This window comes from Diplotaxodon limnothrissa, linkage group LG1 (genome assembly GCF_057381915.1).
Source record: "Diplotaxodon limnothrissa isolate DT_005_m linkage group LG1, D_limnothrissa_male_GT1.1, whole genome shotgun sequence".
NCBI classification, from domain to species: domain Eukaryota; kingdom Metazoa; phylum Chordata; class Actinopteri; order Cichliformes; family Cichlidae; genus Diplotaxodon; species Diplotaxodon limnothrissa.
The window spans coordinates 12,148,533-12,175,640 of record NC_140596.1 but is presented as its reverse complement, the minus strand read 5'-3'; the positions used below and the strand labels follow the sequence as shown (position 1 = coordinate 12,175,640).

General features: G+C 38.6%; 1 protein-coding gene across 3 annotated transcripts in view; it reads right to left on the bottom strand.

Moving 5' to 3' along the window:
- Positions 1–514: 514 nt before the first annotated feature.
- Positions 515–27,108, bottom strand: part of igdcc4 (immunoglobulin superfamily, DCC subclass, member 4) — a 52,762-nt gene continuing 26,168 nt past the window's right edge. For all 3 annotated transcript variants that reach the window (XM_085365633.1, XM_085365709.1, XM_085365790.1), the window contains 18 exons: positions 22,313–22,454; positions 20,890–21,023; positions 15,675–15,809; positions 14,705–14,857; positions 12,940–13,350; positions 12,691–12,855; positions 11,857–11,994; positions 11,115–11,291; positions 9,801–10,013; positions 9,435–9,533; positions 9,091–9,277; positions 7,852–7,979; positions 5,236–5,406; positions 4,974–5,102; positions 3,737–3,839; positions 3,451–3,631; positions 3,093–3,221; positions 515–2,411 (listed from right to left, as the gene is read on the bottom strand). In XM_085365633.1, the coding sequence (XP_085221759.1) occupies positions 1,893–2,411; positions 3,093–3,221; positions 3,451–3,631; positions 3,737–3,839; positions 4,974–5,102; positions 5,236–5,406; positions 7,852–7,979; positions 9,091–9,277; positions 9,435–9,533; positions 9,801–10,013; positions 11,115–11,291; positions 11,857–11,994; positions 12,691–12,855; positions 12,940–13,350; positions 14,705–14,857; positions 15,675–15,809; positions 20,890–21,023; positions 22,313–22,454 (3,314 nt within the window). In that variant the 3' untranslated portion in view covers positions 515–1,892. The remainder of the gene's footprint in view (positions 2,412–3,092; positions 3,222–3,450; positions 3,632–3,736; positions 3,840–4,973; positions 5,103–5,235; positions 5,407–7,851; positions 7,980–9,090; positions 9,278–9,434; positions 9,534–9,800; positions 10,014–11,114; positions 11,292–11,856; positions 11,995–12,690; positions 12,856–12,939; positions 13,351–14,704; positions 14,858–15,674; positions 15,810–20,889; positions 21,024–22,312; positions 22,455–27,108) is intronic.

The window sequence follows — 27,108 nt, the reverse complement described above, 5'->3', positions numbered from 1 at the left end:
AGGTAGTGCTGTTGATAAGAAGTAGGGATGCACCAGTCTCTACCCTCCTTGAACCGATGCTGAATCACTGCTTGTAATATGAACGTTTTAATTTTGAAAATGACTGATTGAATATAAAAGGAACAATTTCAAAGATAAAAAAACCCATTAAAAAATGGATCCCATATAGTGCTGAACAAATTTATTAGATGACCTGTCATAAAAACAAGAAAACAGAAATATTTTAGAAGTCTGTTAGATACACATTGAAAACTAAATATATAATTTTTGTATTTTTATACCCAAATGTCGACCAGCTCACTGAACATCTCTGAGAAATCAGAAATTTATAAAGCATATTATAACATCCAACCACTAAAACTATTTTTTTGTGTTCATGAAGGCTAGATAACTGTAATTTGGCTTTACTATTCTTCAGCTTTTTTTTTTTGTATAATAGTAAATTTGAAAATTCATTGCTAACAACAATATTTATAATTTAACATAAGAAATATGATTTCAATTAGAGATTGTACATACTGTCCGTTACAGAAAAAAAAGATTTGGGTAGGTATCAGTACTGTTAGTCAGGTTCAGCAATGGCATAAACCACACTTTTGGCTGACTAATAAATTTGTTAAGCACTGTATATTTTTTCCTTCCTTTCTAGCTGATCTTGTTGATGTCTGTCAAAATCAATGCAAAGAGTTGTGGACATTTCGAGTCAGGCAGAATCAAGTCAAATACACTATATACTTTGAATTGTGGCAAGTATTTCATATTAAAAATACATTTACAGAGGGGAAAAAAGTATCTTGACACAATGGCACAGTATCTTGACAATAGTAGGGACAATGGTGCATCCCCATTTAGGAGCTAAAGAAAGGAGAGTGGACTACAGATGTACAGTTGTAACACCTCCTCTAGTACTCCCATCAACACAAACCAATACCAAAATAAACATCTAAATACTATAATTCCATAAATGACATATAAAAACCAAAAGAAAACATGTTTTACTTTTCAATTGTCCCTGGATTACAAAATCACACCACAGGGATATATGGCATTTTGGAAAAGAATACTTCACGTTCCACATCTGTATACTTCATATGTTTCCAATTGACATTTTTTGTACTTGGACTCAATGTAATATTTAGAAATATACAGAGGTTATAAATGCACCTAGAATAATTAGGCACCTAAGACCCCCACATTCCAGTCATGAAATGTATCTAAATGTGTGTTTACACATGACTGTTTGAATTTTACATGCAATATCGAGGAATTAGCGAGGTTTTTAGCTTTCTGTGTGTTTGTATGTGTGTGTATGTGTGTGTGTGTGTGGCTGTGGACCCTGAGACAGCAGGTGGCTGGAGAGAGGCACAGGTGTTCTGCACTTGCAGAGTGTGAAGATACTCTTTAAGGCTTATTCCTAAGTGCCACACTAAAGTAGCATCCACACTACCAAACCCAGGGAGACCCTGTGCTTCCAATCCATTCATCAGTGATGATAACCTGTCCAAGCACTCACTCACGGAAAATTCCTGGCCTTTTCTCATTCCTGAGTGGAACAGAGCCATTTACGACACAGTGAGAAATACCTTCTCCAATTCATGTCCGTCTGCTTGGTTAAATCTTTTTCCTTCCTATGGATAGGAAAGACCCAGAGGAAACTGTGGTTGCAATGATAGAGAATGCATACCCATATACAGTACTCTACCACTAAAAATATACCGTATATGTTTACTCTATATACACAAGTATGAAACAATGGATTCAAAGTACCTATAAAACTTTGCAAGGAAGAGAAAGAAAGCTAATAATGAGGTGCATAAAAATAATCCTTGGGTTTTTTTTTCCTGGGTACATAAAAGAAAATCCATATGGGGTTGATGCCCTGCATGCAGAGGCTATGGGCACAGATAACTGTGTGCTGCTGAGGTAGAGTGGACAAGTCCGGTGCTGACAAAGGGGGAAGGGGACAGGCCAGGAGAGATGGCTTTCCCTGCTGCAGATGGACAGTGTCTAGAGTCCCCATTTTCCAGACGCTCTGACCTCAGCACAATCTTAGGAGAATGGAAACCATTGGTTAGACCCATTTCCTGATGTGGTGCTGTGTCTGCAGTCAGCTGGTGTCCTGTATCTTCAATTTCCCCATTGTAAGTAGCCACCAGCTTTACTGAGGGAAGATTTGAGGAGCTTTGGGATAGTGACAGTTTTTCTAGATGTTCCTCTTCTTCTTGCGAACTCGGCTGGCTCAAAGAGGAATACTTTTCCTCTGACAATGAGGGTCCCAAGGTGGTGTTAGAATCTGTGTTTTGATAGCCCTCCTCTTCTTTCTCCCTCCCTGTGTCCAAAAGCTCAGAATGAACAATGACTTCTGCCTCAACCTGGTTACTGCACATGGATGTACTCAAATTATCTTCTTCCTGCAATGAAACAGTGTCACTGTTACATGAGATTTTCTTTTTATTAGTTTATCACCCCGAACAAATGAATTCTCTGACAGTTCTTCATTTGTTCATTTACCCACAATGCCTGTGCTAATGTAGGATGTTACTTTTCTTAGCATACCCAGCTAACTAGCTTCATCAGCTAAAAACAAAGTACTTAACTAACTACATTTAATAAACAAATTATTAATGTTGGAATTAACTAGCGCTGAGATTAAATGCAAAAAATATGCTTTTTTCCCCTCTTTTTTTATAGCTCAAAGAGGTGAATATGCTGCCCTGGTGATGTGCAACTTGGGACATAGTCTTTGAAAACAATATTTTACTTTATAAAAACAATATTATCTACTGTTTAAAGCCATCCAATGCACATTAAAGTCCTCATTTAGAGACTGGATGCATTAAAAAGTCAATTGTCGCAGCTAAATTTAGCTTAATTAGCCTGATGTTTATGATAGCATCTGGCAGTGAAAATAATGATTTCAGGTGGTAAAATCAATCACCAGTTACAAATTTTGTTAACCTCATTCTGAAATGTATTATTCGTTGATTTAAAAGTTTAATAGGGTGTAAGCATGAAAGATTTAGCAACATGTGATGTGCGGCTGGGTTGTTGCCTTATATACAATGTAAGTCATATTTTGTTCAATAAATTACCATGCCATTATCAGTGATTAGCATGTTGAGAGCTCCATTCACGAGTGTTGGAGAATCTTCTATTAGGGTGTCTTTGTATCTTGTGATTCTGTTGGCCCAGTTATGGCTTACAGAGCCGTTCCAGGCAGCCTATAAAATGAACAACATAGTTGAAACACCAGAATCAGTATTTTCCCTCAACAAAATGTGAGAGTTATAAAGAAAAAAAAAATGAAAAAAGGGGAAAGTTTCTATATATACAACACATAGAGAGAAAATATCCAATGCCCATCTAAAAATAAACTTTCCCCTTGAAGATGTAGACCTTGGGTTCAGGTGCAAGGGCATCACCTTCCCCATTCAATGGATTATCACTTGCCATCAGACTCTGCTCTTCTGGGGCCTCTGCTGGCGGTTGACCAGACTCTTGGCTACCTGCTGGCATCAATGTCTCCAACTCATAGCTGTTGCTGCACTCTGGTATGTTGGAGGGAATGGGGCAGCCTCCTCTCTTATACTGAGGTATCACAGCTGTAGAGTCCAGAACCCCAGATAGCTCCCTATTTAGAGCAAACATTAACACACAGATACATTCTATTTTACGTGTCCTTTTGTTCATAAGCAGTAAAACAAGTAAGCCACTGTATGAGTGCTAAAACTCATACCTGGATTTGCTGTTACGAAAGCTGAAACACATGCAAAGGAGGATGCATATCAGTCCTAGGCACACACCCACTATAATGCCTGTCACTGCATGGATGTCCAGCTCTGTTAAAAATTGAGATAACATGGAAATAGAAAAAAAATCTATTAGTATAAACAACAGGGCTTTTTTGCTCTTCCAGATATACTGACTATAACTTTTGATATTTGATCTGCTACCTGAGATTCATGAATTGTACAAAAATACTATTATTTGTAAAACTTGTGCAGGTCTGTTATATAAGGCCTGCTAAAATGCACTGATTTCTTCAGGTAAGTCAAGCTTATAGCAGCAAAGCGATGGGCAACATTTAAGAGCAGACCTTCATTAAAATGAATTTATGCTGCGTGTTTTTGGCAGTTTAGATTAGAAGAGGAGAGGAAACAGATGGCAGGAGTTCTCTTTCCCAGCCGACTAGCTACCTGAGTCCCACTTCCACTGCTATTTGCAAACACTATTAAAGCCCATATGAACAAAAAAAGACTGTTACTCTACCTTTCTTTATTAGGACAATTGCCTGAAAAGAAAAAACAAAACAAAAAAGCATTTTGCTGCTTCTAGCACTGATAAAAAATATTCCAGATAGCATGTCCTCAGCATAACTCCTAACTCGTGCTTTAATCCTTAATAGTTCTTGGGGAAGTTAATGGCTCTGTGTTTAAAGAAAAGCAGGGCATTTAATAATTACGAAAGCTAAAACGCTGACTGATGGAATTAAAAAGTATGTAGTGAGACTGCAAGCCTAATCACAAATTGACATGAGAGTAAAGAAAGTACATTCATAGCAAATTCTGTTATGTACACAAAGCAGTAATTGAAAATTAACCCTGGGGTCACTGATGAAGCCACCCTTTGATATCTGACATTTTAATATATTTAAGATGCAGACTAGGAGAAGAGAAATAACAAGCTTATGGAAAGCTAGTCTTTCTCTGCCAGCTGAGACAAATTACTTATTTTAATTAGAAGGACTATGTGCATATACAGGAAGTGTGAGACTATCATTAAGAGTGTATGTGTGCTTGTAACACAGCGAGAAAGATTAGAAAACAAAACAGAGGAAACCGGTAACTTCTGCTTTCCCACAGGACTATATAAAACGACATTAAATCTTTTACAGTACCATGAAAATAATGCATTTTCATGGTTTGCAAAACTGCAGTTTTATATAACCCATATAACCTCTGCTTGACACATACCTTGATGGCTTGTGTGAACTTCCTTTATAGGTGAGTAAGGCCCTGGCCCCACCTCAGTAGATGCCCCCACCTTAAAAAAATATCTAGTGCCACTGGCCAATCCCTGGACCTCTACACTGGTAATACTCCCTGTGAGAGAGAAAACAAATCTTAAAAAAGGCAAAATAATGTGTTCTCTCATAGAGAGAGCAAATATTACTGTAAATATAAAAATAAAATATACATTTAATGCTGTTTATGTGTCGTGAAAAGAAACACCCACCATCCTGGGAGACGTTCTTCCATAAATGCTCTGGCTCACTGAGGTTGCCACTGTACAAAATCCAGTAGCTGATGATGATACCATTAGGCTCCAGTGGAGGGTGCCAGCTCACCAGCACCGACGAGGAGTCCAGCGTAGTCAGCTGCAGCTCCTCGGGAGGTGTGGAAGGCCCTGGAGGGGAAGGGAGGGTCAGGTCAGTAATTAGAGCCCAGAAATGAGGCCTCACAGCTGGAGAATGTATATTGTCATTGTGGGGGATTTGATATTTGTGTGACAACCATCTGTGTCCTCATGTCCCTACCACCTGGGTACAGGAGAGAGGGACGTGCAGGGCAATAGGAGAAAGGACAAGGGGCCCAGGTGATCACACACAGTAGTGGAGAGCATGATGGGGTTACTGGTGTCAATGTTATTATTAAAAGTGGCCCACTCAGCACTTATCACTCACATCTGGGAGAGAAGTTGTTGGCCAGAGTGAGAGCTACTACTACACTTGGGTGTTTTATTAGAGCTGTCAGTCATTATCACCGCCTGCTTATTTCTATGTTTGCAAACCACTAGCCAGCCAACATGCTGATTTTTACATGAATGAGCACACACTCACTTGCATCCACAAGCGCACACCTTCATACCCATAAGCTGCACCATCTGAGGATGAACTGCATACAATTACCTTGCTAGCTGGAGAAGAACATTGACACAATTTAATAAAACTGGCATAATAATCATAAGTTAATCCAACAAAAAGCTCAACTTTTATAAAGGGGTGTGTTGGTACAGTCATATGAAAAAAGTGCACTATTTTTCAGTTCTGTGTTTTTGTTTATCAGGACACAGAAAAAAAACCATCTGGTCCTTAGCAGGTTCTAAAATTATTTAAACATGACCTGAAAGATGAACGACAACACGTAACATAATACACCAAGGCAATATCATCATTATGCTATAATGATCGGAGCATATATGCATGCATGTTTGTATGTTCCCCATCTCCTCCAAGATAGGTGGATCAGTCTTGATGAAACTTTGCATAAGCCTTCCCTAGGACATGTTATATACAAATATTTTAAACAAATCCTGCAATCGTACGTATTTGTACATTTGAAGGCTCAATTAAACACTAAATGAAATGTCATAATATATAATAGTATGGCACAATATAACATATCGGCATCAAACAATAATGATCGTAGGGTATGTATGTTTGTTTGTATAGGTTTGCTAGCAGAAGCAGTGTGTGAGGTGCACCCTTGCTGCTAATCAAACACACTTGATTAGCAGCACCTGGTTGCTACTGATGATCAGTCAGCAAGTGTAAGTATAAAAGCAGGGGTTTTAGTAGTTTCCTACTAAGATAGTGCCTTTTGGAATATGTTTAAATCAAAAGGTTAAATCTTGCACATTTTCATTATGTTATTTTCTTTAGATGCAATTTTTTAATTATTATTATTTAGAGGTAATTCTGAATATTTCTTGACTTTTGCTGCTGTAGCAAACAGTAAATAATGTCCAAAAAGGGTAAAAGAAAAATATGAACAGATTTCTGTTTATGCACAGCAAATAATGCACACCATTATATCTATAGAACACCAAACCGAGCATATCTTTACAAAACCTTTGTCAAATGTTAGGCCGTCTGCCAGCTAAAACCTGGCTGAAAAGGGACATCACAGGTCAATCTGCAAATCTACAACAGGATTGCAAAAACATAAGGTGCAGCAAGTTTCTGTTAAAGTCATGACCTCAATCAGATTGAAATGCTGTGGCAAGACCTTAAGCCGTGCATAAATATATTCTCACAAACCTTAAAGAACTGAAGCAACAGTGTAAAGAAGAGTGGGCCAAAATTCCTCCGCAACAATGTGAGAGACTGATTAGTTTAAACAGTAAATAATTACTTCAAGTTACTTGAATTTATTGTTGCTAAAGGTGGTTTTAAACGTTACTGAACCATGGAGTGTACTTAGTTTATCATACACTGCTTCTGCATTTTGGCTGACATCATGTAGTATGTCATGTGTTGTTCATCTGAGGTTGTGTTTAAATCATTTTAAAGGGCTAGATTTTTGTTTTAAATTCTGCTCTCATGTGTAAAACCTTAGAAATGAATGAGAGTGAACTTCGTCTGCCACCTGTTAAAGGGTAGGAAGGAGATTTTATAACTCTATTTTGAGATGAATTTATTACGGAGGGCTTAAAATATACACAATTCCTTTTTTTTATTTGGCCACTTAAAAGAAAGAAAGAAATATTGTAGTTTCCTTGTCATGTACTCTCTATTTCTGCAGGAAACAGGGTCCCACACATCGATATGCATTTAAAAGCACATTTTCTCTTTTGGCTCAGAGTAGTTCTTCATGAGATGTTAAGGTTAAGTGACTTGCTCAAGTGGACCGCAAACAATATGAAAGAAAGGATTTTTCATTTCTCTGCTTCACATACATGAAAGAAGACCTGATGGCTGGAGGATTCACTTGAAGTGCATATTTAATATGAGTTCTTGAACCAAATATGTGTCAAGAACCATCTACAGTAGATTTAGTGCTTGTTTTTTTTTTCATCAACAGCATACAGAAAACCAACTCTGAAATATCCAGGTTGAAGCTGAAAACTTACGGTCAGTGAGAGTGGACTCTTCCACAGTGCCGCTAAAGGGTCCTACCACATTTGCTCCATTAGACTGCACTGCCAGCTCATAGCGAGTGAAGGGTTTCAGTGCCCCAAGCAAAATCTCTTGTGCAGAGCTGGAATATACAAAGATGAGAGTCCTGAATGGGTAGTAGTATAGGTTATGTCGAAATCACATGGAAAAACACACATGTGCTGTCTTAAATGACAGTGGTCTTCTGCTACAACAGCAGAAGACCACACCAGGTGTCACTCCTGCCTAAGAAGAGGAAACTGAGGATATAATTTGCACAGTCTCACCAAAATTGGACAATAGAAGATTGGACATCTATTGTCTGGTGTGATGAGTTTTTATTTCTGCTGCAACAGAAGATGGTAGGGTCAAAATCTGAAGTAAACAAAAAGATAGTTTGACAATGTCGATAGTTCAGCCTGGCGGAGGCATAATGGCTTCAATCTCATAGTCTACCCGAGTATTGTTGCAGATACTGTTTGTCAATTATTGACCTCAGTGTGCTCATCTTTCGATGGCTACTTCCAGCAGGATAACGTGCCATGCCACAAAGCTCAAATCATTCTGGTCCTGAACATAAGCTCGCTGTACTCAAATGGCCTTCATAGTTACCAACAGACAACCTTTGATATGTGATAGAATGAGAGAGTCTCATCTCACATGTGCACCTGACAAATCTGCAGCAACGATGTGCTGCTATCATGTCAATATAGACGAAAACTTGTAGAAATACATCTAAGAACTTTTAGAATTAAATGTCATATTATTTTTAATATGACATTTAATTATATACTCTGAAGACTGATAATGAAAATACACTGTCTGCTAGTGAATAGAAAACAGTTTCTTTTAAGAAATGAATCCAAGCTGCTCTTAGAAAAGAAAGCAAGCAAACAGGTGTTTTTAAAGCGGTTTTCAAGGGGAGAGGGTTAATCAGTTCAAATACCAAGAGTGTACAAAAAAACACAGGAATCTGTAATTCTTAGGGCCAATTTCATTCTAACAATATTACATCTCTTGAGGTTATACGTTATTTCTAAAGATGTTTATCTGAGTATTAGAGTTCTTATTAAAGTCCTTTTTATAGTTACTAAGACCACTTTTAAATAGGCTTAGTCAAAGTGACTTTATCAGGATTTGCGCCATTCAGGTGCAATATGGCTTACATATTGCAAACATCATTGAATTTCACATGTGTAGCCTGGTATTCTGACCTGGTGTAATAGGAAACCATGGATGCGTTGGTGGTTCCTGCTGGGCTGCAGCGCACTGTGTAGTCGATGATGTGTACATTGTTGAACCGCGGTTTCTCCCATCGCAGCCAGATGGAAGTAGAGCTGTTGGCTGTGGCTTGGATATTGCTCGGGGGCAATGGAGGTGGTGGCCCAGGCGTTGTTGGTGCTTTAACATGGAAGTGAGCTTTACTTTCTTTGATTCTTGGAAAGTGTAATTTTTGTTTTCTTTTTCATCACACCATAGAGGTGATGAAGGTCAAGACATAAATGTGTTGCATTCATTCATTTATTTGTGCATGTACAGATTCAAAAAGAAGGCTTACGTGCATGAGGCTTTTCTGTCTTTCCCTTCCACACTGCAGCTGCTCCATCTGTCTGTTTATTGAATGCCCATAGCCTCACCTCAAACTGTCGGTCAGGGCCTGATACCAATATACAGGAACAGAAGGAGACACAATGATATTCCTATTATGCACAACTAGAGATCTCTAAGGATGGTGCATGCTAACAACAATGGGCATTTGTGGTGGTACCTGTAGCCAAATGCTCTAACGTGAATGATATTTTTCAAAGAAATGTTGAATTTGTTTTTTGTTTTTTTACTTTTCATTTTACTTTTCTGCCAAGGACAGGGGTAAATAAAAAACCCAGCAGTCATCTGCCTTGAATCAAACATTCCAAAAACGTACCCAGCCCAGTGAGGAGATGATATCTAGCCTTCTTACGGAGCCTGATGGTGTGTGTCTGTGTTGTCCTTTCCCCATTGGCCGTCTCTTCAGCCTCGACTTCTCGACAGGACAGCTTGTAACCAGAGACCAACGTGTGATTGGGTGAGGGCTGCCATGTGACATTAAGTGTGTTCACACTGGCTCTAACTTTCAGCTCATTAGGAGCAAAGATCACTTGAAAAAACAAAAAATGAAAAAAAAAAAGGAATTAATTCCAGATACATGTATTATTTAAATGAACCATCAGACTTTCATGACAGCTATAATTTCATAAGATGCTTATAGTGCTGCTACCTGATATCCCATGAGTACAGTAGGCAGTTCATCTATTCTGTGTTTTATAGTATAGTGTGAAGTTATGTGAGTTCCAAAACCAGGAGAAAGGAGAGTGAAGGGTGTGCCCATGCATGGATCTAATTACTTAGAGTTGTTAATGTTGTGAGACATGTTACAGAGGGATTTTTCAGTCCAATATTATTTTTCAGGCATCTAATATTATCTATCTGGGACTGTTGTTGATGGCTTATTGGTGCGGCTCTCCAACACAGGCCCAGTTTCTTATTTAGCTCCATTGGAAAATTAATTTCCCATCATTGATCTAGATTATTTAGGTGTGATTTACTTGATTTTGGAGCTATTGTCTGTATTGAGATGTCTGTCCTCTCTCTATTATGATGGAATTAAATGGCTCAGCTTGAAAAATTCAGCAGCCTCGGTTCTTTCATGAAATGATGACCAAACTAAAAAAAAAACTAAAAAAACCCAAAAAACATCCTTGTTGTGAGCAATTTTGTGCAAGAATGGTTTTGTGGTGAACTAAACCTGCCAATGATGTCAGAATGTGCAGAATTAAGCTTGCATCTATCTGTGATGAGAGGCTTGTGACAGTATGACAGGATATAAATATTTAATGGCATCGTCCTTTGCAAAGCTTCAGTGTTAGCTAACACATTGGTAGGTGAGCTAGCACACTAGATATAACTTATATTGTATTTGAAGATGGTGTTAAAAGTAGTTAATATGAAGATATCCTGGCAGTTTGCCCTGAAAATCAACCCATCATTTTGTACTGATAGTGAGCCAGTTCAAATTGCACCAGAACAATCTGGATAAAGAGTTCTACTGGTAAGAGAAGAAATTCAAGATGAACTGTGCCTTCAAGAAGAAAGATGCAGTTTATTGCCTTACTTTAGGGAAGTTTATTTCAGTTTATTTTAATCATGTAGAAAATATTTAACATTTCACTAGCAAACTATTATCTAATGTCTTTCTTACCCATGCTGTCATCGCTATCAATGGGAGGTGTCTTGTGCTGAACCCACTCGGAAGGAACCCCAAAGCCAATGGCAGTTCCAGCAGCTATTCTCAGTAGGTAAGTCTGGCTGGGTTGCAGCCCTCTCAGTGTAAAATGTGTCTCATTCCCCCCCACCTCCATGGAAAACACAGAGTCCGCTGTGGGAACACATACCAATGATGTGAGCCATGAATAGAGCACGACTATTATAGGATTTTTAAGACTGATAAAGATATTTGATGATTAAAAAATATTCTTCTATGAGCAGACTGTTAGACATATAAAATGTAAATGTTCTCTTTATGTTCTATGGAATGTGGGCTCTATTTTTCATAAATATGATTAACATTACTCCTATTAAGTTGTTTTAATAATTATTTGAACTATTCTGCATTTAATAACTTACACACTAAAAATAATTTACATTAATAACATACAAAGAATAAGAGATGCGTCAAAGGTTTTCGCATTTTGTTTTGGCAACTTGCACTGTCATTCAAGAACTGAGTAAATGCAACCTAAAGAAACTTTAATGTATAAATCAATGGAAAATGAAAAGTATTGAGAAACAAAAAGGTATTATATTAAAAGTCATTAAAGTGGCAAACAAGAAAGCAACAGAAATGTAAGAACATTAACCAAAGTGCTATTGGGCAACAGGTGCGACGAGTCAGCTGCTAGTATTTCTTGTTTTCTCTGTGCAGCTTATGTTAGGACACTTACGCTGATCTAAAATGCTGTACTCAATGCGGTAGTGGGTAACAACTCCACGACTCTGCTCTGAGGACAACGGATGCCACTTCACCTTGACGTCTGTGCGGGAAGTGCTAGCTATATACAGCTGAGGAGGGGCACTTGGCACTTCAAGAAGGAAAAAAAGAATCAAGTGAGATTTCTGACACATATAAGAAACCTATGCTATAGATGTGCATGGTTACTGGACAGAAGAAAAACACAAGTTGTCCAATTCATATTTTGTCAAACTTTAAGCATCACAAGATTTTTTTTAATGTTTAATTAAATGTGTACTGCATTTATGTGGCAATGGTATGGAAATTTGAATTGCACTTTGAATAACAGTTGAAAGGAAAATGCTCAATTGAGTTTACATACTACGTCTTTTTCAGTGATACCACTAATAGTCAATCAATCAATCAATCAATCAAAATTTATTTATATAGCACATTTTTAAGACCAAAGTACACCAAAGTGCTTTCCAGTAAAATCGCAGTACAAATAAAATCACAATAAAATATAAATTACAAATATATAAAATATAAGATAATTACATAATCTAAATACAGAGCCAGATGTAAATTACCCTAATTCGCCTTAAATGCCAGATCAAACAAATACGTTTTTAAACGTGATTTAAAAGACTGAATGGAATCTGACGCGTGCAACAATAGTAATGACTCATGAGCGCTTAAATGTCCTGAGTAGTTGCAAGGTTGACAAGCTTATAATATATCTTCTTTGAGTGACTGAAGCAACTCAGGCTGTTCTTACTATACCTTTGCAGCTCTATTTTATCTGTATATCAGTGTGATTACTCACCATCCTCCAGCATCTCTACAGTGATAGGCAGAGACGGGCTGCTAGCACCCATGGGAGAGTAAGCCACCACAAATAATGTGTAGGTAGTATGGGGCAGAAGCTCTCTGAAGAGATATTCAGTGGTGTCATTGTTCATTGCAAATTCATATTCCCCGTTATCAGAGCCTGAAAGTTGAAAACGTTCAAATCAAATGTAAGCATGCTTGCCATGTGGCCTCACATACACAGATTTGTGACACAAAGACAGACCTGCAGTGCTGTGGCAGTGCACCGAGTAGCCAATGATTTGATCTGAGTTGTACTCAGGTTTCTCCCAGCTGAGCAGGGCAGTTGTGCTGGAGTATGGTGTAGCAGAAAGGTGGCGAGGAGGGCTGGGCAGACCTTCCCTCACAATGACCGTCAGCCTGGCAGTCGCACAGGCTGTGCCAAGCCAGTTCTCTGCTATGCACTGGTAGTAGCCTGCATCTTCCAGAGCCAGCTGGTTAATTAGCAGGACTCCGGGGCTTTGGGTCTTTACTCGTCTGAATGACTTTATAGGCTGGCCATTCTTCAACCAGTGCAACACTGGAGGAGGTTCTCCAGAGCTGTTACACAAAAACCTGGCTGTGTTTCCCCGGGAGAGGGACACTGTCTCTGGGCCCTGAAGAATCACTGGGGGGGCTGGAGAATTAGAAGAAAAAGTCTGAGGTCATTCCATGTCAGTTCATGAAGTGGCTACCATCTAAACACCTCAGCTTTGCCTGAAAAAATTGAAAGATACACTTCGTAACCCTTTTAATCCCACCGGCGACAATTGTTGCCGTTTTAACCCCCCTATTACAATTGCACATATTGTGTGTAGTGCATGTAAAGTGCATGTAAAATGCATGCACTTATTTTGCAAGGAAAAATTTGGGATTAAGTGGGTTAATAGGAACTATGGAACATTTCAGGTCCCTACTGTCAAGTATTTCAACAGATGTAGGCTTGTAGGCATTTTTATAGCCTTGTTTCCTTAAGAGGCTTTCTCTAAAAATGCTCATTTGGATTTGGTACATGTTGTCATACTTGAGGAAAAGCATACTTTAATGAAAATTCATAGAGCCAGAGTACCAGATCTTCACCATGAAAAAACTGGAGGGACCTAGCGCTTGTACTTTTTTCATGATAATGAGATTTTAATGTGGACCCTTAGAAAAAGAAGAGAAAACATCTAATAAAACATTTTTGAGAAAACTAATAACAGTAGGTGCATGGAATTTGCAAGAAGTGCATCTTTCAGTTTTATTATAGACATGTTTTTTAAAGTAACATGAAGCTATCACAACTCTAAGTTTTAGCCTACACCTCCCAATATGCAATGCAGAAGTCTTTTTGCCTCCTTTACTTGCATTGTGAATGACATGTCTTACAAAACAATATACTGCTAATCCTACTACTACTACAACTACTATTAGTAATAATAATAATAATATTAATAATAACTACTTAATTATTGTCAAAAAATGAGAAGAAGCATGAACCAGAGAGTGAAGAACTTCCTGTACCAAAAATCAAACCGAATGTCAGTTTATAGATATTCACCAGCAAGTGAGAAGGCCAGACACATTTATGTTAAATGTTTCAAGCCAAAGTTAAAATTGCTAAGTAAAACACATTTTCAATTTAAAATCAAAATGAGCTTTGCTAGTTTTGGTTTTTAATAGTCCATCTTTAATATAATATATTAATTCATCTAATTTAACAGACACCAGCTAGGCATGCCCATCTTTTTAAAAGAGCTCTTTGACATTAACATTAGCAGTTAGACGAACAATTCCATAACGGAGAGTGTTATATTTATTGAAGATTTAAGAGACTGTGGTTTATGTATGATTCCTTATTTTCTTTCTCCTCCTTCTGATTAATGAACAGAGGTCTATGTGAAAGCCAGTGCTCCTTCAGAAATGCCTTAAATTGAGAACCAACCTTTTGACATTGGTGTCTCCATGAAAAAGCTTTAATCTTAATATAGAGAACATAACACAACTCCTACCGGGTACTTGCAGCTCAGCAGCAGCAATGACAAACTCTCTGGTCCTGGGCTTGTTGGCTCGGCAGACATAAACACCAGCATGGTGACGCCTTGTGTCTCTAATCACCAGGTTTGTTGCAAGGACGACCACATCAGTAGACATGGGCTTTCCGTCTGATCAAAGAAGAAAGCAAGAGAGAACAAAGGAGATCGTGCTGATGGGAGAAAAAGGACACTGGCCTTGAGAAAAATTTAGCTCATTTCGCAGGCTTTCAGTTGCCTGAGAAACAGCACAAAAGACAGAGATGTTGCTTTGAGCATGGAGGGATTTGACCTGTAATCACAAAAACTGACCAACAGGTGGCTCTGTGACTTTTCAGTCTGGGATCACTGAGCTCTCTGCATTGGCACACTCCTAGGCTCTGTGTGAAATCATTCCCTATTCACTATATAGACCCTTATTTACTTTGTCCGCCATTTTGAGGAGGATTTATGGCCACCAACTAAAAAATACGAGGTGAAAAAGAAATGGTCAGTATTTAAGCTCCAACGGCCACGTTGCAAATGATAACCAGAATGACCAATGCATATATAGTCTTCTAAGAATTGATTCTAACAATGATTCTTTGCAAATTCAAATGTTGCTGAGTCACAGGATGTGAAAGGATTTTTTCCCCATTAACATTTCATGTGTGTGTATGGGTGGGTGTGGACAAATGGTGGAGGTGCGAATGAATTGATGTGACAAATCACCTTATGTAAAGCATGACTCAATGCAGGATAAAGCAGTTGACAAGAGACAGCTAATATCAACTTTACACCTGCAGCTACTGCAAATCTGATCCTCACTTGCTGATGTTTGTTCTTTGCGTGTGTTTGGCAGATAAACGGCGAGTGAGGCACTGATAATGACAGACAGATGCAGTAGAGTACAAAAACAATAGGCTAAGAGGCACAGAGAGAAAAGTGTAAGATAATTTGCCAGTATTACCTTGTCTGCTCCAGGACACCAGTGGTTTCGGCTGGCCTTGAGCCATACACTCCATCACGGCAGGATGTCCAAGCACAACTGAAGCATTCTGAGGTGGTGCCACAATCACAACTCTGTTCAGGGCTTCGGTCGAGCCTATGTCAGCGAAAGAAATGTAAGCTTTGGCAGTCTGGACCAGTAAATATCACATTAGACAGTGGTGAACCCATTGATCCTGATCTCGCTCTTCAGGGTTGCTGCCAAGATTTACAGCTCTGTTAGCAATTCAAATACACACTTTTTAAACCAAGTAGCTGTCACAGCAGTTTTGCATCAGTCAGATTTGCATATATACAAATAAAATCATTATCAAGTATTTAGAAAAATTGTGTTCTGTATTTCATTTAAATCCTACCCTGCCTTCAGGCTAAACTGCAGAGAGGTTTGAAGCTGTATTCAGAGAAATTCATACAGCTTGCATTGAAACGTCTTGATGCATTCTCAATCATCCAGGTAAGTAAATCTCCAAAGGTTGATTCTGTTCATCTGGATGTTTCTCCCACTGAAAATGCTACGTCCAGATGAACAGAATCAACCTTTAGAGGCTTGCATTGAAACATTTGAGTCCTCCAGACTCATTAAAATGGTGGATGTAGATATGACCAGAAAGTGTTTGACATTAAGCATTTGGTAGGATGGACACTGGAATGTTATTATTTACATGGAGCAATGTGAACCTTCACTAACAGATTTTGGACATACACCAGAAATCAAGCCTACACAGAATGCTTGACTGAGGGGAGAACATAAGTGATGCTTCTACAAACCAATTTCTGAAAAGGTTGGGCGCAAATCTCATAAACCCGCATTTAATTCCCAAAAGCACATAAAAACATATTGAATGATAAAACAGAGGCAGTTTCTTACTTTATGAAATATATTTGAATAGCTCATTTGCTTTGCAACAGATCGGTAATGCAATTGGGTATAAAAAGAACATCTTGGGAGAGGAAAATTCTCCCAGAACTAAAGATGGCAGACATTCAGCAATCTGCGAAAATCTTTCTATGAATTATGGAACAATTTCAGAATTATGGTTCTCAGGGTAAAATTCTTAAGACTCATGCCTTATTATTTACAGCATATAATATCATCATAAAAAGAATCTGATGAAATATCTAGGACGAGGCAAAAAAGGAATACTGGTTGCCCATGATCTTCGGGCCCTGAGGGGGCATTCCATTAAAAACAGACATGGTTCTGTTATGGCCTCACACCCACATTTTCTAAACTAGAGGAGAGTGACAATCCAGCATCTTATCAATGCTCTGTTCAGAAGCCTGCATGTCTGCTGGCATGATGGTGCATCACTGCCAAAGGAACTGGAAGTTTGCACATGTAGAAAGGCACCATCTGTGCTGAAAGGTGTGGTTTTTATAGCAACATAATCAGACAATAATAAACCACATTCCTCTCCCAGAAGTCCAGTAACTGGTCTCCTCAGTTACCAGATGTTTATGGGCTGTGGTTAAAAGAAGAGGAGATGCTACACAATGATAAAGATGACCCTCTCCCAACTTTTTTGACATGTGTTGCTCTCTTTAAATTCAAAATGAGATTGAAAAAAAAAAAGAAAAAAAAATTATATATATATATTTTTTTTTTCTTAAATGGTACATACTCTCAGTTTAAGCATTTAATGTGTTTTCTACATTATTATGTGAATAAAATATGGCTTTATAAAATTTGTAAATCATTGCATTCTGTTCTTTTATTTACATTTTATACAACACCCAAACTTGTTAGGAATTGGGTTTGTAAACGATAAAGAGACTTACTATCCAAAGAAAAAGGAGAACACACAGTAAATGGGTCAGGCAATAGGATGGTTAAACTCACAGACCTAAGATATACCCATCTTCACCTTAACAGATGGGTCAGGCAAGGCAAATGCATGCAATTTCATACACAACATAAGCTTAAAGTGCTTGACATTATACACAAAAGCTTAGTCTTAGACATCAGTTCAGAACAACCATTTTGCTTTGACCCACTGAAGATTAGTTACTGAAAATAATGAAGATAAAGTCAAAAAAACAAAAAAACAAAAAACAAGAATTATAAAACAGTCCCAAGAATAATAAAACAGCATTTATCTTCACATTTAAACATGCTTTTTGATTAGACTGTGCCAGTGCAGTAATGTTCTTTTCAACAAACATCACAGTGTTTTTTTTCCCCAGACTTCCTTGATTAGAGTTGTATAATTCAACAGAATTATACCAGACGCTGTGTTGGAGCGACAGGGTTGTTTTGAACGTCACTTGGAGTTAAGTTGAAAGAGGCATACGGAGCTACTACTGTACATGTCAGATGGATGAGCAGAGGTCAGTTTTTGGCAATGATTTAGCCAAGAACTGAGCTCTTGCCTTAAATCCAAGAATTCTTAATCTTTCAACACATGCGTAATATGCACTTCTAGGCAGATACTAGTTGCTTTCGAATATAGCGTTCCTGCAAGATCTTATTGCCCTACTCAGTGAGTTCAAGTTAGAGTGGCAGGGTGAGGATAAATATGTAATCAGCATGATCAGCTCAGTAAACAAATCTGAAAGCAAGCTACAATTGATTTCAAGTGGGCTGCAGTGCTGTTGCCTGTGTAGCTTTAATATCAGGACAAAATACATAATATGAAGAGTCAAGTTCAGAACATTTTACCTGAATCTAAGAAGTAATTTACTGACTATGCACCCAGCCTAGTTGGTTTGAAAACAGTTATTTGCCTTTTCAGAGTGGTGCAGGTTCTGATGTTGCATTACCTGCAAAGCAGTATCACCCTTCTAACTGGGTAATTCTGCTGAGAATGAGATTCTCACACTGCAAAATAACACTCGGGTCAGCTGGTATTAATGGAAAGTTCTAGAATCTACTTCAAGAGAAAAAGTATTCCAACCTTAGAAGATGTGCCTTGAATTTGAAATCGGTTTTGATCAACACATTTGTGTAAATATGCTGTATCTTCCAAGAAGAGCATCAACTCATGCAGTTTCACAATGATGGAAGAGCACCTATCCAGACTACAAGTGAGTAGTTGCCTCCTCTCAGTACCGGGGATTCAAGTAAGACAGAGAAATATATTTACATTCCATTTAGAGAACTTAGAGAACAAGCATTTAAGAAAACATTAATGGTAAATGGCCTGTATTTGAATAGCGCTTTACTTGTCCCTAAGGACCCCAAAGCACAACCAGTCATCCACCCATTCACACACTGGTGATGGCAAGCTACATTGTAGCCACAGCCACCCTGGGGCGCACTGACCACTCCACTCAAAAAATGACCTCAATTATTTCAGAACTACAGCCATTTTATACAATTTTATGCAATTATCCATTTTCAGAGGCTCAAAATAGCTTCGTTGTAAACCGAAAAGATTTTTTTTAAAAGCTTTTCCAGTCAACGACCACCTGAAGATTACGACACATGAACATCACCAAATACTGTGTTTCTTCACTTGAGATGGTCTGCTTGGCCTTTACTGGAGCCACCTTCAGTTACTGCTTATTTGTGGGTCTTTCTGCATTAAGTCTCATATTTAATGACGGAGAAACCCCTGAGTTGCTTTGGCATTATGCTTTGGGTCATTATCCATTGTGAAGCACTGTTCTATCAGTTTGGCTTAATCTGAGCAGAGAGTATAGCCCTGTGCACTTCAGAATTCATCCTACTTCTTCCTTCAGCAGTCACATCATTAATAAACACTAATGACCCAATTCCACTGGCAGCCATGCATCCCCATGCTATAGCATTACCTACCACATATTTGGCAGATCCTGCGGTATTCTTCGGATCATTGGCTGCTCCTTTCCTTCTGCATACTTTTCCTTTCCCATCATTCTGGCACAGGTTATTTTTTTTCTGTCCAACCATAGTTTTGACTCTTTAAGATGTTTTTTTATGGCAAAGTCTAATCTGGCCATTATGTGCTTGAGTGTAATCAGTAGTTTGCACCTTGTTGTGAATCCAGTTTCATATCAACTCATTGTGAAACTGAGTTCTTGTCTGAAAGACCAGAACTGGGCTTTGCATTCCTCCAGATCATTGATTCGGCCTCTCTAAAGTTTTTAGAATCTTTCTGATAGGTTGATTTTGTTTGTTTTTACAATAGCGTTCCTCACTTGCACATCTCTCTGGACCTCATATTAGAATTACTGCTTCATTTCTCATGAAATAACAAAGTAACAGGCTACACCTGGCCATGAAATTGCTTGTCGGCATTAATTTTGAGCCTCTGAAAATGGAGGACTCTCTGCAATCAAATAATGATTATGACTCAAGTGAAGCTGTTCTTGTCAAACATATTATAGACTTAACTGTATCTGTGCTGCTTTCAAATTTACTGTGTGCATGTTAAACATGTTGGTAGGCAATCAGTATTGGTTAGGGCTCTCTGATTGGATTGACATATCTTGGCAGATTGGTAATTTTAAAAGTAGATCATGGTTCGAAAATAGGTTGGAAACATCGTGTAAAAAATTAATGCACAGAGCTATATGATGTGCAGTCTCTATTCACTGACATTAGTTGGTTTACTGTATATGTATAGTATCAGCTGTTCCTAGATTTAAAGTGACCACAGTCCTGAAATAATCAGAGTAAAAATATCATTTAGAAATGTATTTTCAACACCAACAGATGCACTGTACTTTCTTGTAATGCATTCCATTACAGTGTAAAGCTGCTGCCATAGAAAGTGCATCACTCGGATGTGTGACCTTCACTCTACAGATTGATGTTGGTGCAGTTTGAAACTAGAAGGCTGTTTGCTAATTCATCTGCTGAAGGTGACAAGTTTCTCTGTGATCACCTTGAGACATCAGCATGATGTACCATTATGATTTCTGAGCCTGTCATGTCAGAAGCCAATCATGTCCCAATATGCATATCCATTTCACACAAGCGTAAGCTGAAGACTTTAAATACATCAAATTGACTTTTGGGCAGAAAAAAGAAATGTAAAAAAATAATTATAATTAATATAATAATTCAAAATGTGCTTTAAAACTCACTACAGCTATAAACTCACATGACATGAAAACTCCTCAAGTGTCATTTTGTTAGCTGTAAATATATCCAATGAATTTTAAGCCAAAACTCATAAGAATGGAAAGATAGGAGTTCTCAGTGGTACCTGCCTGTCAATCCAAACACTATAAAGGACTGCAACAGGCCTTACCTGTGGTGACAGAGAGTCTGGCTTCATGACTGATGTCCTTCCCGGCAGAATTGGATGCAACACAGCGGTAGACACCCTCATCATCCTTGGTCACCTCCAGAATCTGGAGCACCCCATTAGGAAGGGAAATGAATCTGTTGCACACAATAAAAATAGAGACAGAGATGACAGAGAAAGAAGGATTTAGAAGGAATAGCAGAGAGAATGAAAGATAAGGTTATATAAATGGCTTAGTGCCCCATAGGATGAAGCATTCAGGTGATCAGCTTTGTAGGTTGCTGCTCCTGAGTCCCCATAAGACACCATCTTTGTTCAGGAGAAAGTACCTTTGTGTACAACCACTTTAGAGATGAGTCAGACAACACAAAATAACTGCAATTCTAGAACTTTGGGATGTAAGCTTTTCATAGTATCACAAAATACCCCAAATGAAGGCTGTTTTAATGGCTACACTGTAATATGTGTAACATGTGTTTTGCATACAGAATCTCTCTGCACTGTTAATACTTCCCATATTTTATATCATTGCCTCTCCCTCCCCTACAGAGGTCATTACTTCAGACAGGCAAACCAGACCAGTGGAACCCAGGCAATATAAAGCCATCACACCACCTCTTATAGCTGTTATCATAGGCTATTAATCTGACCATAATGTGACCAGCGGTAGTCTGTTCATGAAGGATAAAAGAGCAGGCGAGTGTAAAGGAGATAAGAAGAGGAGACAAGGAGAATAATAAGAGGTACCAGAAAACAAAGGATCCAAAAAGAAAGCGGTAATAAGAGAAAGCATCATTTATAATGAGAAAATTTGGATAGATAAATAACATTAAACACACATATTATGAAAGAGAAAAGCTAGTGATGCTTGAACCATTTTTTGGTTGATTTTAGTTTAACGACATTATTAGAGCCTGAGGTGGAAGAGCCATGTCCCACCAATAAGACCTTATGAGGAGCAAGCTGGTTGTGGGTCAAGCAAGGCTACAGCAGCCATTAACACTTTGCCTGACGTAATAAGGCTGGAAACAAATTCCAGGGTCAGGAGAAATGTCGATATTGTTAAGTGATCCATTAAATGGGAATATATGTGTGAGAAAACTGGGAGAGAGACTGTTCAAGGATGTGGCTATCATGATGTGGCTGTTCCTTTATGATTACCATACCATTCTGCATTTCCATTAAAAACTGAAGCAGCTACATTCAGGGACAAACAAAATTCGCATTCTTGTTTTGAACAAAAGACTGACATGTCTTTAGTAACTAGCAGCAACATCCAAACTCAAAGAATTCAAATGGAGGGCAACATCCAAACACTCTTGTACACAGTTATAGTGAGTAAATCAATATGAAATCATATACAAAATGCAGATCATTGGGAATATTTAACATACAATAAAAAGCCAAAGCAGAACTCCATAGTTACCTTGTTCCCTCAGGAATCGCTACTTCATCTTTTTCCCAGGTAATAACAGGGGTTGGTATTCCTTCAATTTGGCATTCAAAGCGGGCAGCCCCTCCTGTGGGCACTTTTTGTGGAGATGGCTCCAGACGGAACTTCGACAGACCTGCAGGTACAGTAATGATATAGTTCAGAGGGTTATTGATCAAAGCGTCTGCCCACACCTGGTATTACATCTGGCCATGGTCCACAATTTCTCCAGCATATCTTCAGCATACCTAGTGCACTTATCCATGGCTGCAAAACCAGTGCAAGGGATCTACACACTCGATAGCTCACACTTGATAGCTCAAGTCGTAACTTAATACAAACAGTACTAACCTCATCATTTATTCTATTTACAGCTTTGTTCAGACAACCCAGTGAATGTGAATTGTACGTGAATGTCACTTCTGCAGTCTGTATTTAAGACTTCCAGTGTTTGTATTACACCCATTGTAGGGCTTTCAGTGGTGCTGTTTTAATTTTTGTAATTTGATTAAAGACTTGTTGAGGCCGTTTAAATGCCCTTGAATGTCCTGATTAGGAGAAATTTAGGGACTTAATCAGGCTTGGCTCTATTTGTCTGTCCAGGTCGACTCTTGGCAGGACTCCAGTTTTCAGTCTTTATACAATCACAGACACGGGAATGCTTCCCTCTGAATGTAAAGCTGAGCACCAGGGGGCAGCAGTGAGTACCGTCTGAGGGCCTCTAACCTCTGACCCCAACAGGCTGTTGGAAGAGAGAACAAAACAGACTGGCTGTCCCAGCCTCTTAGTTTGTAGCCCTGACTGAGAAGTAGGGGAGTGGGGGTGGATCAAAGGAAAGTGCAGAGAAAGAAGTCGGGGAAGGCAACTCTAAGAGGAGAAAAGTAAGAAACAAAGAAATAAGCACAAGGGACAATAAAAATGCCCAAAACATAAAATGGCTAGAAAATCCAGTGTGTAATTACATTAACCACATAATAGGCTGTAAAAATTTACTGTAATATCATAATAATATCATATGTGTTTCTTTGAATGTTAAATAAGCAGAGGCATCTAATCAGCCAGTCTTTCTGGTTTACATAAAACACTTTCTCCTTGTGGAACTAATTGCCAAACTGGATTTGCACAGCCTCAAAACATGTAAACATCACCCAAAAGTGTCACAAACATAAATGTGTGAATGTGTGAAACAGCAGCTATTAATAAAGTTTTCTGAAATATTCTGAAGATAGACGTCCTACATTTATCCCCTCCACTGTGTATTTAAAAATAGAATTTCTGCTACTTATCACATGAAAGGCAAATGCCAGGCCATCTAATAAATATTAAGAAATTAAATTCAAACCCCAAAATTTCGACATGACAGGTCTATTGTTGTGTTCAGTAGATTCATTAAATTATCTAGGAATAACAAAGGTCTTCGTACAAACCCAAATTAAACTATTTAGTAGACTAGATGGATTTTAGCATTGTAACCTTTCCAGTATCAGTTGAGAAACATAAGTTAACATAAGTCTGCTAACTAAATGTAGAGAAATGACCAAAATCACTAAGCTTAAACCATAGCCATAGCTGCAGCCAATCACATGGTAGGCTCAAGATTTGTAAACTCACACCATCCTGATTTTTTGTACAAGATTTTCTCCAAACCACTGTAAGCTGAGGAGGAGACACTGGACAGGCTATCCAAAATCACCCTAGGCCCTATCACTCCAACTGTTAGTCATGTCAACAAACTGTCCATCTGTGTTTTCCCACTGTGCTGAGGGAACAAAGTTTCTCAATGAGTACACACAGGCTGACAGAGATGCTTGGTCATAGTAGCAAAATGGATTTGATTCATTTCAGAAAATCTCACACTGACTGTTGCGTAGCAAGTCATGGAAGAGCCGTTGATGATTAACCTCTGCCACTTCCAGCCATTACAGCATGATTCTCTCATGTAAACACACACAACCTGTAACACTGCCAGACAGCCTGATAGGATGACACGCTCAATGAGCGTGCGTGGGTGTGTGTACATTTGTAAATTTAAGTGCCGGTGTGCCCTGCTACTTGTTCTCTAATGCCTGCACACGGACAGCTTATGATTACATTTCTGAAGCACTGTATGCAGCCATGTTCACAAGTGTATGTGTGCACAGGAGGGTTTCTGCAGAGCGGTGAACAACAGCTGATAAGCGAATGTGCATTAGCCATTCAACATTAATGCAAGGGGGGGGGGAGACGAGTGTTTAGAGACGACACTTTACTCATGCTGGGATCGAACAATGGCGACTTGCTGGGCTTCTACGTCCATTGTGTCAGAGTATATTCATATTAGCCTTTTTTCCCCAGAGCTCCATGAGTGTCCTGACACCTGTGATGAAATTCCAAGGCAGATCCATCCAGTTACATACAGATCACAGAGTCAGATGCTGCGGAGTTAACACTGAAAGGACTTGTCCTGACACACTGGGAAATTTTTCATTGTAACGTTCCCAGCTAAAGGTGGTATACCAAATCATAGGGTCGAAATATGACCAAGTCTTTCTATATAAGTAACATTTTCAGGCAAATCCTTGGGCATTGCTCTATGTAAACTTTAACCCCTCAATGTGCGTGGTAAAAATAGAGAAAAAAAATCTCACATTTCTTTGCTCTCTCACTCTCATTTATCTCATCTCAGTACTTGGCTTTTTTTTTTTGTCACTGCTGCTGGTGATTTTACCCCAACTCTGTCTTTGTCCATCCCTCTATCCCTGCCCTACCCTTTGGCCCCAGAGCTATCAGATTGCAGTATTTTCCTCCTCCCCTTGTGAAACCAGATAATTCAACCTGTGACCTGTGTGCTTCCCAACTTTAAATCTGATTACCACAACTCAACAAGCATGCCACCCTTCCTGCTTCAACAGATATTTGCAATAGCTGCTGTAAAACATGTGCATTTCTGTCTGTTTTAACAAATAGGCAGAAATGTCCTTCAACCTCTCTGATAAATGAAGAAGTCTGTGTATTTGTACGTGTGAGTATTCTTTGTCCGTTGCAACAGCTGTCCATCTGATCCACTTCAGACTTGGTGGGTGCATTGAGGGACAATAGTAAGTGCTGTGTTGTGTTTGAAGTCGTTTGGGGCTTTCCTGTTCTGCAACATCATCTATGAAATGGCCATAGATAGGTCACCTGACATGTGATCTCAGAGATGAGATGATGTCAGACTTCTCTTTGACGCTTTTGAAGTTTAGATAGCATTATTTGCTCCAAAGAAAACTCAAATGACGGTGTTATCTACTTTTGCTGATTCTAACATGCCTTTGAAAGCAGGTACTGCACTAGTAGTGACAAAAGGAAGCCCTTTACAGTATTTCTGCAATGACTTTCATTAAGTAGAAGCCTTTCAATGTAGAGTTCTTGTTGTAATGCTAGATGTCTTTGAACTAGTATTTCTTATCGAGCTTTGAAAAGCTATTCTCCACATTCTCTTTCACTGCTCATATTGGCATGGGGTGTCTGCATTAATACCGAGTCGACTTATGATAAGACACCTTTTAAAATCATGCAATTACAGGCAGGAAAAATACTAAATACGAAAAACATTCATAGACATTATCCACAACTGAAGCCTGCAACAAGACATAAAATTGTGTGTGTTTTTTTTCCTTGTTAAGACATCAACTGTTTTTTGAAATGGGTTGCAGAAGCTAGAGTTAGAAAATATTGACATTCCCCGCAGAAGTCTCATAATAAGAAAGGTTAATTGCTCAAATTAAGACAAAAAGCAGCTTTTTTAACCATCATCATAATTTACCTGTGAATGGATTTGAAAAATGTGATTTGCACTCAGTATGCTGCCTCTGTCATTTAAAGAAGACGGAATTAGAGGCTGATTTGTATGTGACATTGATTTGTATGTACAGAGAAGGAAATCTCTTTTACTGTGTCTGCCTTAACAACACACATCATATATTTCGGCAGGAACGCCGAAGCAGCTGGTTTTCTTAATGTTTTTTCACAGATGCAGTCTCAGCTACAGTCAGTTTTTCAGTGTCATTCCTACCAATGTAGGCCCGTACTGTAAGATCTAAGAATATCCACTCAATGTTAGTGCTGAGGCATTTCGGCTTCATCCTCCTTCCCAGTGGTCACATCTATCTCATAGCCTCTCGCAAGTAATTTAATAAAGACACCACACACCTATACACACATGCGTGCAAACTGAAGGTCATTCTTAATGGTCTCAGAAGCCTTTCCTTTCACCATCATCACAAACTCTCTTCAGCCTTGTCTGCCTTCCCACCATTCATCCAACATACCCCCTCCCTTCCCTTTAGTCCTCATTGTCTGTCAAACAAGAGATCCTTATAAATAGGCATGTGACAGCTGACAAAAGAAGGGGCATCCACAGAGGATACTGTCTCATTTTATACAAAGCTAATGGCTAAATAAAGACTACCACTTAGGAGAGTGAGAGAAAGAGGCCTCTTTGGAGGGGCGATTAAAAACTACAGCCTGTACTCTCATTTTTCATACCCCCATATTTCTCTTCTTCCTTTTTTTATTTCCATCCTTTCCCCCTCATTTACTCTGTTGCAGAGTATACCTCATCCCAAGACACTTGTTACTTCCTATCTGAGGCCGAAGAGAAGCAAGTCAATGCCCATCCATGCAAAAGAAATTCCCTTGATAAAACAGAAAAATTCAGTTGCTATTCTTCAATATACATGTGTATCCATGTATTCTACAGCAAGCAGATGCATAAAGGATACCAATATTCTTATTTTGTTTTATTGAATATACTGCAGCATTAAACATGT